Source organism: Pogoniulus pusillus, chromosome 10 (assembly GCF_015220805.1).
Source record: "Pogoniulus pusillus isolate bPogPus1 chromosome 10, bPogPus1.pri, whole genome shotgun sequence".
Lineage (NCBI taxonomy): Eukaryota > Metazoa > Chordata > Aves > Piciformes > Lybiidae > Pogoniulus > Pogoniulus pusillus.
This window is the reverse complement of record NC_087273.1, coordinates 3,841,315-3,855,535: the sequence shown is the minus strand read 5'-3', so window position 1 is coordinate 3,855,535 and position 14,221 is coordinate 3,841,315. Positions and strand designations below refer to the sequence as shown.

At 53.8% G+C, this 14,221-nt stretch overlaps 1 protein-coding gene across 1 annotated transcript in view; it reads right to left on the bottom strand.

Moving 5' to 3' along the window:
- Positions 1–2,742: 2,742 nt before the first annotated feature.
- Positions 2,743–14,221, bottom strand: part of MAML3 (mastermind like transcriptional coactivator 3) — a 302,961-nt gene continuing 291,482 nt past the window's right edge. The window contains exons 3-5 of the mRNA XM_064149523.1: positions 12,598–12,837; positions 9,698–9,785; positions 2,743–6,662 (exon numbers count right to left, since the gene is read on the bottom strand). Coding sequence (XP_064005593.1) covers positions 5,665–6,662; positions 9,698–9,785; positions 12,598–12,837 — 1,326 coding nt within the window. The 3' untranslated portion in view covers positions 2,743–5,664. The remainder of the gene's footprint in view (positions 6,663–9,697; positions 9,786–12,597; positions 12,838–14,221) is intronic.

The window sequence follows — 14,221 nt, the reverse complement described above, 5'->3', positions numbered from 1 at the left end:
CAAAGAAACACAGGATGTCAGGGGCTGAAAAGGACCTCAAAGGATCATCCAGCCCCCTGCAGAGCAGGATCATAGAATGATTTAGGTTGGAAGGGACCTCAAAGATCAGCCAGTTCCAATCCCCTGCCATAGGCAGGGACACCTCCCACTAGAGCAGGTTGCTCAAGGTTTCATCCAACCTGGCCTTGAACACCTCCAGGGAGGTTGTGGAGCACAGAAGCACCCAATGTGATCTTTGATCACATTGGGTGCTTCTGTGCTCCACAACCTCCCTGGGCAACCTGTGCCAGTGTCTCACCACCCTCATAACATCTAGTTTGAACTTCCTCTCTTCCAGTTTAAACCCATTACCCCTCAGCATCACCTAGAACAGATCACACAGGACCACATCCAGGTGAGTTCTGAACATCCCCAAAGAGGAAGACAATTCCATTCCCCACAAGGAAACAAACAGTTGTCACACAGGGACAACCTGAACGTGGCAAAGAACACAGGCATGAGGCTGCAAAGCAGCATCCAGCAGCACAAAGCCAGACTGCTGGAGGATAAATACAAAACCTCACACTTCAGAAGCTGCAGCAGCTTAAAGAAGGGGCAGAAGGCAGCCTAGAGATGACTATGCCACTTGTCTTCTGAATCACTGCCTTTGCCCAGGAAGCCAGGACAGGATGTCTGTGATGGAAAAGTGTTAAAGCCTGACTCATCTGTCATTAAAACCAAACAGCAGATGGATGCTGTCAGCATCAGTACTTAAAACTCCAGTGAGAACCACACCGTTTCCTGGGTCCACATGCAGCATACACTGAGGTGACACAAACGTTCCTCTGTTGGACCCTGCTGCATCTTCAAGGCCGGGGGAGCTGTTGCTGGAAGCATCTCTGCTCAACAAGACCTTCTGGCAGCACATGCCAAGCAGTAAGGCTGAGAAGCTGCTTTGATCTGGGCCAATCTCCTCATTAGACACATTTAGAGAGGCAAACGACAGACATTAAGGAGAAAAGCTGAAGCTCACCTTAAAAGTCCTCCCTGGAGCCAAGCCACAGTCACATCTCTAACAGCAGGCAGTGCAAAAAGAGGTCCAGTACCTATGAGGAGAGGCTGAGGGAGCTGGGGGTGTGCAGCCTGCAGCAGAGGAGGCTCAGGGCAGAGCTCATTGCTGCCTGCAGCTCCCTGAAGGGAGGCAGTAGCCAGGTGGGGTTGGGCTCTTCTGCCAGGCAAGCAGCAACAGAACAAGGGGACACAGGCTCAAGTTGTGGCAGGGAAGGCCTAGGCTGGATGTTAGGAGGAAGTAGTTGTCAGAAAGAGTGATTGGCATTGGAATGGGCTGCCCAGGGAGGTGGTGGAGTCTCTGTCCCTGGAGGTGTTGAAGCAAAGCCTGGCTGGGGCACTTAGTGCCATGGTCTGGTTGATTGGATAGGGCTGGGTGCTAGGCTGGAGTGGATGAGCTTGGAGATCTCTTCCAAGCTGCTTGATTCTATGACTCTATGACCCTCCACCACTCTCCAGCAGACTGGAAGCATGCAGAAATCAGGGATGAGCCCTGAAGGCTGCAGCTCTATCTTGGACAGGATATGTAAGTTCAACAGGTCTGCATACACCTTCCAAAGGGTTTCTGGCCTCAGAACTCTTAAGCTGCAGTAGTAGTGGGTGGCAGGGAACTCTTCTGAGCATGTCTTCATGCTTCCTCCAGTTTTCCCATCTCTTATTTCCAATACCTACATCCAGCTCTGTGCCTCACTTTGTCCATGCCTCTTCGCCTCCCCACATCTCAGCTGCAGGCTCCTCCATCCTGGGCTCTCCATCTTGTGTCCTCCCCTGAAAGCACTTCCCTGCTCCCTACACAGAATAAATCACAGAATCATATAATCAGTCAAGGTTGGAAGAGACCACAAGGATCAGCCAGTTCCAACACCCCTGCCATGCCCAGGGACACCCTACCCTAGAGCAGGCTGCACACAGCCTCAGCCAGCCTGGCCTGAAACACCTCCAGCCATGGGGCCTCAACCACCTCCCTGGGCAACCCATTCCAGCCTCTCACCACTCTCTTGCTCAACAACAACCTCCTCGTGTCCACTCTGACTCTCCCCACCTCCAGCTTTGCTCCATTCTCCCTGGTCCTGGCACTCCCTGATGGCCTAAAAAGTCCCTCCCCAGCTTTTTTGGAGGCTCCCTTCACATCCTGGAATGCCACAAGAAGGTCACCTCAGAGCCTCCTCTGCTCCAGATGGCACAGCCCCAACTCTTTCAGTCTGTCCTCACAGCAGAGCTGCTGCAGCCCTCTGAGCATCCTCCTGGCCCTGCTCTGACACGCTCCAGCATCTCCACATCTCTCTTGTCATAGTGGCTCCAGAGCTGGATGCAGCACTCCAGGTGGGGTCTCAGCAGAGCAGAGCAGAGGGGCAGAATCACCTCCCTGGCCCTGCTGGCCACACTGCTGCTGCTGCAGCCCAGGCTCTGCATAAAAAAAGCCCCATCTCTGGAGGTGTTTAAGACGAGGCTGGATGAGACTCTGGCCAGCATGATACAGGGTAGCATGACCCTACCCACGGCAGGAGGGTTGGAACCAGATGATCTTTGTGGTCCCTTCCAACCCTGACTGATTCCATGACGATTCTTAACCCCAGAGCCAAAACCAGTCTTCCCTGAAGCCATTCCCCTGGAAAATCACCCCCTGAGGCACAAGTTGAGGGGTATGGGGGAAGGGTGACAAAAAGAGACATGATCCTATAAACCAGCCTGGTATAGGACTGAGATAACCATCTTTTTATTTTGGGGGATTTTCTTTTCTGTTTGTTTGTTTCTTTGTTTTGTTTTGGGTTTTTTTTTGTTGTTTCTTTTCTTTAAAAGTGGTATGGTAACATCAGGTCTCTTTTCTACACGTTCAGAGCTCTGTACAGGTCTTTTCAAAGGAAATAAGCAATGCTTCATGTACAAAGTAAAAACAAAACCAACCACCCACTAGAAAAAACCTGAATAAAATGGAGCAAATTGCCTTGTCAGGGGGATACAGTACAAAGTAGCAGTTAAACATCACCTGAAGTGCAATACCACTGCAGTAAGGATGAGTTAAGGAGTGAAATAAAAATACTCTATTTTAAACAAACAGTATATATATATATATATATTTTATATATATATGTATATATTTTACAGAGAGTAGACCCAGTGATATCTGCAGAACTGTAAAAACATATTTACAAGTAACCTTTTTGTGTTGGTTTTCTCTGTTTGTGGTTTTAACATGACATATACATCAGCACCATAAGTAAGAAAGGGGGAAGGGGGAGAAACTAAAACAACCCAACCAAAAAAAAAAGAACCAAACCCAACCCAAATCAAGCAAAGGACAAAAAAAAAAAACAAAACCCCAAACCAAACCAACAAAGAACCCCCAAATCTAGTTAAAAATCTACCTCTCTAGTACTTGGTCCTAGTATGGAGTATTTGGAGGAAGCTTTGCCAAGACAGCAGAGGCTCAATGCTCATCACCTTCATCACCAAAGCCTGTGTCTATCTCCTCGATGTACGCCAGCTCTGTGCTTACTCAGCTGCCAGGTGGTGCTTGTGTGTTTCTAAACCTTGGTTTTGCAGCTCTGCCTGGGTAGGAGAGCCCTGGTCACTTGCAGCAGGCAAAGGGATGCTGTGATGTCCTCGTCCCTCCTAGCGCATCTCTGCTGCGCGGGGCAGGGCAGGTATGTGCCACCCCAGCTCGTGGCAGGGCAGGTATGTGCCACCCCAGCTCGTGGCAGGGCAGGTATGTGCCACCCCAGCTCGTGGCTCCCACATGCTTGTGCAGACACACACATGAGCGTGGTGCTCTCGAGCCCTCAGGGTGCCACTGCTCTCTCTCTTTGCCCATCCCTTCTGTTCAGCCTAGTCCCAGCAAGAGCTACTTACTTGCGAAGATGAACCAAGCACTTTGGCTGGTGCTCTCTTTCACTGACTCAGGACCCAAGCCAGCTCCTGGTGAAGCAGCTGACAGGCAAACACTCATCCATCGTCTTCAGCAGGCACTGGAACGGGGCCTTGTGCTGTATTTCAGACAGGGGTTAGCTAAAAGGGATGGAACTAAAGCAGTTTTAAGAACTGTAGCTATCAGGGCAGGTTGGGTTGATAGCTCACCCTGACCACGCTAAAAACTCACATCCATGTTAAAAATGCAGCTTCTCCTGCCTGCATCACAGCATTCCTAACAGATCCTTCCCCTCCCCTAGGTAAGCCCTGCAAGGGGCTACTGCACAAAAGGGAACCATAGTGGGGCTAATTTTGCTCCCACTCCTTAACATCATGCCCAGCTGTGCCTCACAGGGAAAGGCAAGACTTGGGAACACAAGGTGTTCTGTGGGTTTCAGCAGCTGAGCACCTGGCATCTTCAGGCCCTAGGAGAGCAGTGCACAAGGAGGTGACTGGTAGCTGGTGCTGGTAGTTGTAGACTGGTTGGTACTGGTAGTTGTACACTGGAGACCCTTCCCTGCAGAGCACATCTTAGGGCAGGCTGCATGGAACATCAGCTCAAAAGCCCACACACATCCTAGGGCAGCACCACCTGCCACACTTGTGCTTTTCCAGCGGAGAGAAGCAGCCCAACCTGTGTGCCAGACCCTCCTTGTGCATGTTCCCATGCCTGTTGTCTCCCCACTGCCTGCCCCTTTGCAGCAGCTGTTGCTCAGCTGCACAGAAGTTTCCACCTCACTTTCCAGTGAATGATTGGAGGGGAAGGAACTGAACTGAAAGCACACTGCCAGGAAGAGCAGGGACCCGTTTAGGACCTATGCTGATGTCTTTTGGTACCTCAAAGGTAGCAAATGGCCTGCTCCCCCCCTACCCCCAACTCAGGCAGCCAACACAGCCCAAGTGCTCTGCCAGGGCAGCACTGTTGCAGGTCCCAAGAGGACTAAACAGCTCCCTCAGCTAAGCCACCCGCTGAAGCTGCCTCCAGCAGCAGTCCCACGACCAAACTGTCCTCACTGCAGCGCCAACTGCAAGTCTCCTACAGCCTCACTGGATTCCTGTCACTGTAGTGAAGCTGGTGACCTCCCTGTGACTGCTTAGGTTTGTCATGTGCGTGCTGCACCTTCCCTCGTGGCAGCCCAGAGCCAGCCCTGTGGGCCTGGCCGTGGCTCACCCAGATCTGCTTACCCCTGGCTTTAAGCTTGTTTCCAACCAGGGCCTGTGCAATCGCCTGCAGGCATCTTTAGGCTCTGCTGCCGGCCGTTTTCATCTGCTCCCCTGAAAGCTGCAGCGTTTACAGTTACATCAGGGGGGAGAAATCAGGACCACCCCACACCACTGTGCAACGAAGCCTCATTTCAGTGCGAGGCAGGGGGGGGGGGAAGATGAAATTTTCCCCACCAGAGGCATCACCTGGCTCTTCCAGTTTCCCCCATCCAGCTCCCCACCCCACACGGGGAGCGGAGTGCCGCCACGCCGTGCAGACTGCTGGGTGGAAGTCTCGGGATGCTGACGCTGCCATCATCCCCTGGATCCTCCGAGGCTGCCTACAGATCAGCTCAGTTTGCACGGCTGGAAACAAGAGAGAGCAAAGTAACCCCGAACCAAACCAACTCCCAGGAAAAACCCGACCACCCGAGGACGGGGACAACATCCATCTTGCTCTTTGTGTTTCTCACACAGCCACAGCTCCAGACTCTACACAAAGCCCATTCACTGGGGGTTGCCAAACAACTCATCAAGTTCTTGTATCCACTCATCCCCTGGTCCGCTCTTAATGATGGAGTCCACAAGGTCCGCGCCCTCTGCTAGGCTGGAGAATGCCCCCCCGGCTCCTTCGCTGCTGTAGTTGTAGCCTATGTCCTGAGTGGGGTTCCTCTCGTAGGCCTGGCCTTGGCTGCTCTGAGCAAAGTTACCACCTGGCATTTGCTGCGTCGGAGGCTGGCTGAAGCCGGGCATGGCGGGGACCCCTTGGCTTATGGCAGGCATTACCATGGGCCTGGCCTGGCTGGCTCCTTGCTGTCCGGGCAGGGGCTGCAGCAGCTGTCTCCCCATGGCTGGGTTGAGAGCTCTCACTGCTCCGCTCGAGTCCACAACCGTCTGGCTGAGCGCCTGCGGGAAGTGCTGCTTGGACAGCCGCGGCTGCCCGGGCTGCAGCGGGTACGTTGTGCCGTTGCTGAAGGGCCCCATTTCGCCACTAGTCCTTCCAGGTATGCCTTGCAAACCTCGCTGCTGCCAGTTCTGTGTTCCTTGAGGGACAGTTCCCATCAGGTTTTGAAGCCGCGGTGCCTGCGGCCTCGGTAAGACCTGCCCCACGGCTCCCTTCATCTGCTGCTGCTGCTGCTGCTGGGTCAGAGCCGAGCTGACCAGCATGCTCTGAGCGAAGCTGCCCACCATGCCCACCGCCTGCCCAGAGGCGGGCTGCCTCGCGCCCTGGCCCGCGCCGTGCGCCACGGTCATGCCGCTTTGGTTTGGGTGCTGCAACATTTGGCTCATCCCTGTGCTCATACTGTACATTCCTGGCTGGTTGGAAGAGGCATTGCTGTAGGGAGCCATGCCCATGTCTGACTGGCCTGCGGTCGTGGGCAACGTGCTGGGGTTCTGCGAGGGACCCATTGCCATCATGCTGGCGTTCTGGGCCATCATTCGAGACGTCCTCATGCTCTGCAGCGCTGCTTGGTTCCTCACAGCTGCTATATCCTGGGGAGAACCTACCACAAAGAGAGAGGGAGGTAAGAAAAAAAACCCCTGCAATCCTGTCAATCTCAATTAAGGTGTCTGGGGGGGTTTGGACTCGATCATCTCTTTGGGTCCATTCCAACCCCTGACAGCCTGTGATCCTTAGCAGAAGAGTATCACAGTATCATCAGGGCTGGAAGAGACCTCACAGATCATCAAGTCCAACCCTTTACCACAGAGCTCAAGGCTAGACCATGGCACCAAGTGCCACGTCCAACCTTGCCTTGAAGTGCCCCAGGGACGGCGACTCCACCACCTCCCCGGGCAGCCCATTCCAGTGTCCAATGACTCTCTCAGGGAAGAACTTTCTCCTCACCTCGAGCCTAAATCTCCCCTGGCGCAGCCTGAGGCTGTGTCCTCTTGTTCTGGTGCTGGCCACCTGAGAGAAGAGAGCAACCTCCTCCTGGCCACAACCACCCCTCAGGTAGTTGTAGAGGGAATCTGTGGAAGCCTTCTGCGTCACAGCAGGACCTCAGACTGCTGTGCTCTCTGAGTGGAGTAAATCACTGTTGCATGTGAAGTTTAGCAGAGAGCTAAGAGGTCACCCATCGCTGCAAGAGGTGCTTGTTGCCCAAGGTTAGCTGCATTGCAGAGATTCAGAGTGAGGTTCCCCAGCTCACTCTAGTTGCAGCCTCTGCCCTGACCTGTCAGGTCCTCCCCCCCTTGAAAGTGAGAGTCAGCACAGCTCAAGTGCTACCCCGAGCAGAAGCAGGACCACGTCATGCATTCAGACTGTGAAGCAGGACACTGCTCAGCTGAGAATGTCACTGGTGTAGACAAGCAGCCTAATTTCCCTAAGGACCTAAAATGAGGCTGGGAAGGAGTAGCTCAACAGTGGTCAGGCCACACCATGAGTGCTGTGTCCAGTTCTGGGCTCCTCAATTCAAGAGAGATGTTGAGGTGCTGGAAGGTGTCCAGAGAAGGGCAGCAAAGCTGGTGAGGGGCCTGGAGCACAGCCCTGTGAGGAGAGGCTGAGGAACTGGGGGATGTGCAGCCTGGAGAATAAGAGGTTCAGGGCAGACCTCATTGCTCTCTACAACTACCTGGAAAGAAGGTTGTAGCCAGGTGGAGTTGGTCTCTGCTGCCAGGTAACCAGCAACAGAAGAAGGGGACAGAGTCTCAAGTTGTGTCAGGGGAGGTCTAGGCTGGATGTTAGGAGGAAGTTGTTGTCAGAGAGAGTGATTGGCATTGGAATGGGCTGCCCAGGGAGGTGGTGGAGTCTCCATCAAAAAAAGCCTGGCTGGGGCACTTAGTGCCATGGTCTGGTTGATTGTCTAGGGCTGGATGCTAGGTTGGACTGGCTGAGCTCGGAGGTCTCTTCCAACCTGCTTGATTCCACGATTCAGTAGCCCTTACACTCCTAATATAAGCCTAAATCAGCTTCTAGCAAGCGAGAAAGCTTCCACTGGTCTCCTTCAGTGGCAGCAAAGCAGCTGAACTTTAGCTTACTCTTTGAAGCTCTCTTCAAAACATCTCCCATTGTCTTTCAAAAGTAAGCCTTGAAAATGGAAATGTCAGGCTCAGAAGGCCAATCAATTTTTTAATAGCTCAGGAGGCATAAATGAATGGATTTTCTATATCACTCTTACTGATTAAGTCTATGGAAAGAAGAAAAATTGGGGTTTTTTTTGTGGGCATTCAGGGCAGGGAGACTGTATTAGTGAATCAATATTCCAAGCACATTTGATTCCACCTTAGGCCAGGGATGGGAAACCAGGAAATCCTAACCTTGTTAAATCCCACACCGTGGCAGATAACTGAACCACACTTGTGTCTTCCCTCCACGGCATGTGTGTGTGGGGGGGGAGCTATTGATTTCTGAGGAGCCAGTGTGCTCCTGTATTTACTGCCTTTATTTAAAAGCAATTATCAGAGCTCTGATTATGCCACGGGTTCAATGTGGGTTTGAGTCACTACTGCACTGAAACCCTGCAGGTGAAGCTCTGACACGATTAACCCGGGCTCAGATGCTCTCAAACAAGTGTAAATATCAGATGGTTGCTTTAAGAGGCACCACAAAATCTACATGTCCTTAAATCAGCCCCTATTATTTGCATGGGATGTCATCCAGAGGGACCTGGACAGGCTGGAGAGGTGGGCAGAAGTCAACCTCATGAGGTTCAACAAGACCAAGTGCAAGGTCCTGCAGCTGGGTCGAGGCAATGCCAAGCACAAATCCAGCCCAGCACAGCAGCTCCCACTTGCCCTCAGCAGAGACAGACCCAGCACAGCACCTCCCACTTGCCCTCAGCAGGGACAGACCCAGCCCAGCAGCTCCCACTTGCCCTCAGCAGGGACAGACCCAGCACAGCAGCTCCCACTTGCCCTCAGCAGAGACAGACCCAGCCCAGCAGCTCCCACTTGCCCTCAGCAGGGACAGACCCAGCACAGCAGCTCCCACTTGCCCTCAGCAGGGACAGACCCAGCACAGCAGCTCCCACTTGCCCTCAGCAGGGACAGACCCAGCACAGCAGCTCCCACTTGCCCTCAGCAGGGACAGACCCAGCCCAGCAGCTCCCACTTGCCCTCAGCAGGGACAGACACAGCCCAGCAGCTCCCACTTGCCCTCAGCAGGGACAGACCCAGCCCAGCAGCTCCCACTTGCCCTCAGCAGGGACAGACCCAGCCCAGCAGCTGCCACCTGCCCTCAGCAGGGACAGACCCAGCCCAGCAGCTCCCACTTGCCCTCAGCAGGGACAGACCCGGCCCAGCAGCTCCCACTTGCCCTCAGCAGGGACAGACCCAGCCCAGCAGCTGCCACCTGCCCTCAGCAGGGAGAGACCCAGCCCAGCAGCTCCCACTTGCCCTCAGCAAGGACAGACCCAGCCCAGCAGCTGCCACCTGCCCTCAGCAGGGACAGACCCAGCCCAGCAGCTCCCACTTGCCCTCAGCAGGGACAGACCCAGCCCAGCAGCTCCCACTTGCCCTCAGCAGGGACAGACCCAGCCCAGCAGCTGCCACCTGCCCTCAGCAGGGAGAGACCCAGCAAAAAGAGCTCGCCCTTTACCTTGGAACTGATTGACCTGTTGCACTGGATACGGGCTCCGCTGCTGCTGCAGATGCTGCCGAGGCAAATGCGACTGCTGCTGCAACTGCTGGAAAAGAACGAGGGGAAGAAAGCAGGAGAGAAAAAAGAGGATTAGTTAATTAGTGAGCTGAGAAAGGGGCTGGTGGCAGAAGCACTGCAGCAGAAGTGCAGCGTTTCTTATCTGGCAAGCTGTTCTGGAGAGACAAGCAGAGTCACTTGAAGAGTTCTCCTGGGAGCACTTAGGCTACTCAGCACACGGACTCCTCCTGGTTCAAAAAGGAAGAAGCAGAGGCTAACATCAACTCTCCTCTCTTGCAGCCACTTCATCTCGACCTCCACAATGCAAACTGAACCATCTTCAGGCTGAAAAGGAAGGATATGAAATGAAGGCCAGGCTGGATGAGGCTGTGGCCAGCCTGATCTAGGGTAGGGTGTCTATGCCCATAGCAGGGGGGTTGGAACTAGATGATCCTTGTGGTCCCTTCCAACCCTGACTGATTCTATGATTCTATTCTATGACTTTGCTCACCAAGGTCTAAGGGCAGCTGCAGCCACACATCCTTTCCTTCCCCCAGCCCTGCCAAAGTTGAGAGGTTTCTGTTCCTTGTACAAGACTTTCCCCCACCTCTGCACTCCAAACAGCTGCTGCAAGGAGTATTACATCCTGACCTGGGCACTGTAGCCTAGGATCATTCCTGTACCAGAACAGAAACAGCTACAAAGGTGCATTTCCTCTTGTGCTTCACTGAATGGTATCTGGGGAGCAGGCACCTGCTGAACACCTCCCTCCCTTGGCCCAGCCCACACTGCTCCTCGGTGGCAATTTCCTACGAATGCTCATGCACCCTAAAACAGAACCAAGGGCTGATCACAGAATCAGAGTGTGTGTGCCAGAGCTTTCAAAGCCCAGGGTATCTTGGCTAAGCACTCAGTGAAAGGACACGTCTGGGTGCTTCATCTGCAGCTGTACAAACACCTCTTCCAAACCCAAGGATGTGTAAGGAAGAATGGGAGAGACAGGAAAGAAGCAAGTACATGAACCCCTCTGTTCACAAGTGTGTGTTATGAACCTTGGTGGGCATGAAGCAACCAAAGGGCAGGAGCCTGAGGACTGTGACATTGTCACTTTCCACCCAGGCCAGCACACCTGACAGACTCAGCCTCTGGATTCAACACTTTAAGGCTTGCCTTCAGCAGCCAAGTCAGGGACTGGCTCCTAGGTTTATGCATTCAAATTGGCCTGGTCCACAATGAGGGAACATCACTGGACCCTCGCTCTTCTGCACTTGGTCACCAATCCATACATCTTTGAGTATTTCTGGGAGCATCCATCCTGTTCATTGGGGGTGAATCATAGAGTCAAGCAGGTTGGAAGAGACCTCCAAGCTCATCCAGTCCAACCTAGCACCCAGCCCTGGCCAATCAACCAGACCATGGCACTAAGTGCCTCATCCAGGCTTTTCTTCAACACCTTTACCATTTCCCAGGAGGACCACGAGATGGAAAGAAGGTTGTCAGTATGCCTGTGGCTACCCCCCCAACACAAGTTCTAACTCTAAAGTATGCCCTGGATCTTAAACTGTGCTTGCCCAGCAAGAGAGGTGAAGCCAAGCTTAAAGCAACTCCTGAACTCTTAGAACACTATCTAGGCAACATGAGAGGACTGCAAGTTAAACTGGGGTATGAGCTTATGCATATTGACTTCCTGATGGGCTGCTTTGTGCCAGTTTGAGCCTAGCTGGGATATTTTAGTGAGAGGAATTAGATGCTAGGCTGTGGAAAGGACACAATGGTGATGTCTGCTGCACTCATAGGCTTGCTGAGATGTATAAAAGCAAGAACACAAACATAGATAACACAGTTTACTTCTGGCTTTGGCTGCCTCCCTTCCCTCCCTAACCTGCTGTGTAACTAATCTGTCTGCTTCCTAACCCCCTATGCCAACCCTCCAAACTCACCTTGAACATAAGGCAAAGTCTGTGATAAGGTAGAAGGGTGGAAAGGAGGTGGAAGGGTGGTTGGGAGCCCCTCCTGGGGACTCTGGTTTCTGGGAGGGCTGTTGTGCTTCTGTATTACTTTTTACAGCTGCATATATTGTAACTATCTGCTTGTATCTTGTGCTAAGCTGTAAATACAAACCTTCAACCTAATTTCCAGCTGGGCTGAGCCTAGTGTGGGTGACTTTCTTAAGTATGTGTGTGGGGAGCAGGTAACAGCCAAACCATCCCATGCTTTTAAACTACAATCAGGTTAAATATGCATAAGCCACCACCAGCCAGGCTGGGTCATTTGCAATATGAACATACTGCCAAACCCAAGAGCTCCAATGTGGCAATTCCACTCTGCCACTGTGAAGGGTGCTCTGCTTGTGGTTCCTCCCTCAGTGCTGCCTCTCCTCTCCTTTGTGCTAACTTCATTGCTCAGACCCGTACACGATAAACCAGATTAAGGAATTGATCTGGTTAAACAGTAACCTTTGGGTTTTCTCTGCTAGGTTACTGTTAACCCACATCTACTCTTTGTCCCAGATCACTGAGTGGCTCTACACAGCTTCTACAAGGTCAAGACCATAGCCAGAGGGAGAGGAGGGCACCAGTCGCTGTAACTGCAGCAGGGTCTGCTTCTGCCAGAGCAAAGGCACCGTGAGACACCAGGTGAAGAATCAACTTCTCCAGTGGAACCCAGGCAATATCTGCCAAGCTAATGGTAAGACAGAGGCAGATGCCTCTTCTTTGCTAACCATTGCTGAAGTACCATGATAGGAGCCACAGAGAGACAATTACTAAAACCAGAAGGCAGGGTTGGTGTTGCTCAGTCTCTGGAGCTCCTGCTCTCATACTCACATGCACTGAGGTGCTTGAGACAAGTGGATACTGTACCTGCTCTGCCAGGATCTGCTGCTGCTGCCTCTGCTCTCTTAGAAACTGCTGTTTCTGCTGCTCTATCACGTGGAGCTGGGCTCTCTGCTCAATCAGCATCTGCTTCATGATGACTGCCTGAGGTTGGTTTCCCAGGAAGGGACCCCCGGAGCTGGTGCCTGTGACCACACTGCTGGAGCCTGGTGGGACAGAAGGCTGCATAGGCCCCGTAGTCCGAGACAGTCCCACCTGATGCTGCTCCTGTGTGAACACAGAGAGAGAAGCCTTATTACTTCCACTGGCAGGGAAAATTCTGGCTCATTAACAAGAAGTGTTGAGTCTGTGGGTGAAGATCATAGAATCAAGCAGGTTGGAAGAAACATCCAAGATCATCCAGTCCAACTTAGCACCCAGCCCTAGCCAATCCTAGTGCCAAGACCATGGCACTAAGTGCCCCAGTCAGGCTTGGCTTCAACACCTCCAGGCACGGCCACTCCACCACCTCCCTGGGCAGCCCATTCCAATGCCAATCACTCTCTCTGACAACAACTTCCTCCTAACATCCAGCCTGAACCCCAACACAACATGAGACTCTGTCCTCTTCTTCTGTTGCTGCTTGCCTGGCAGCAGCCCCCAACCCCACCTGGCTACAGCCTCCCTTCAGACAGTTGCAGACAGCAATGAGCTCTGCCCTGAGCCTCCTCTGCTGCAGGCTGCACACCCCCAGCTCCCTCAGCCTCTCCTCACAGGGCTCTGCTCCAGGCCCCTCACCAGCTTTGGCGCCCTCCTCTGGACACCTTCCAGCACCTCAACATCTCTCTGCAATGGAGGAGCCCAGAACTGGACACAGCACTCAAGGGGTGGTCTGAGCAGTACTGAGCACAGGGGCAGAAGAACCTCCCTTGTCCTGCTGCCCACACTGCTCCTGAGCCAGCCCAGGATGCCACTGGCTCTGCTGCCCACCTGGGCACACTGCTGCCTCATCTTCAGCTCCTCTCTACCAGTACCTCCAGCTCCCTTTGTTCCTGGCTGCTCTCAGCTGCTCTGTCCCCAGCCTGTAGCGCTGCCGGGGCAAGACTGGAGCTTGGAGACAGTAAGAGTCTTCGGAAAGATGCCTGTGACCCACCCACAGGCTGTGCCCTGCAGGGAGCAGGGGGTGGTTACTCTTCTCTCCTGGAGTACTCCCCCAGCCCAGCCCTGTCGCTGTCGCCAGGTGTCCGCCAGGTGTCGCTGTTCGGCCGCGGCCAGGCCCGACCCGCCGGGACCGAGAGCAGCGGCAGCGGCACCTGCCCGGCGGGACGGAGCGAGAGCAGCGGAACCGACCCCCGCCCAGCGAAACCGAGACGAGGGGACCGGGAAGGGAGGGCGAGGAGCACCTTTTGGCATGTGCTGGGAACGCCACCCAGCACGGCGCAGGTAGCGGTGCTCTAGCGCTGCGGAGCTAAGAACGCCAGAGCAAACGCTGGAGCAGCCGAGCTGGAAAGCAAACAAGTCGGCAGGGGTCTTCTGGGCTACAGTCCCCCACTCCTGAGTGCCCATGAGACCTCTCTTAGGGGCGGCACCCCGGGTAACCCAGGGCATCTCTTCTGGCGGGGACCGGTTACTACATCTGTGAGCAGTGCTCCCGGGTAGCTCCAGCTTCCCG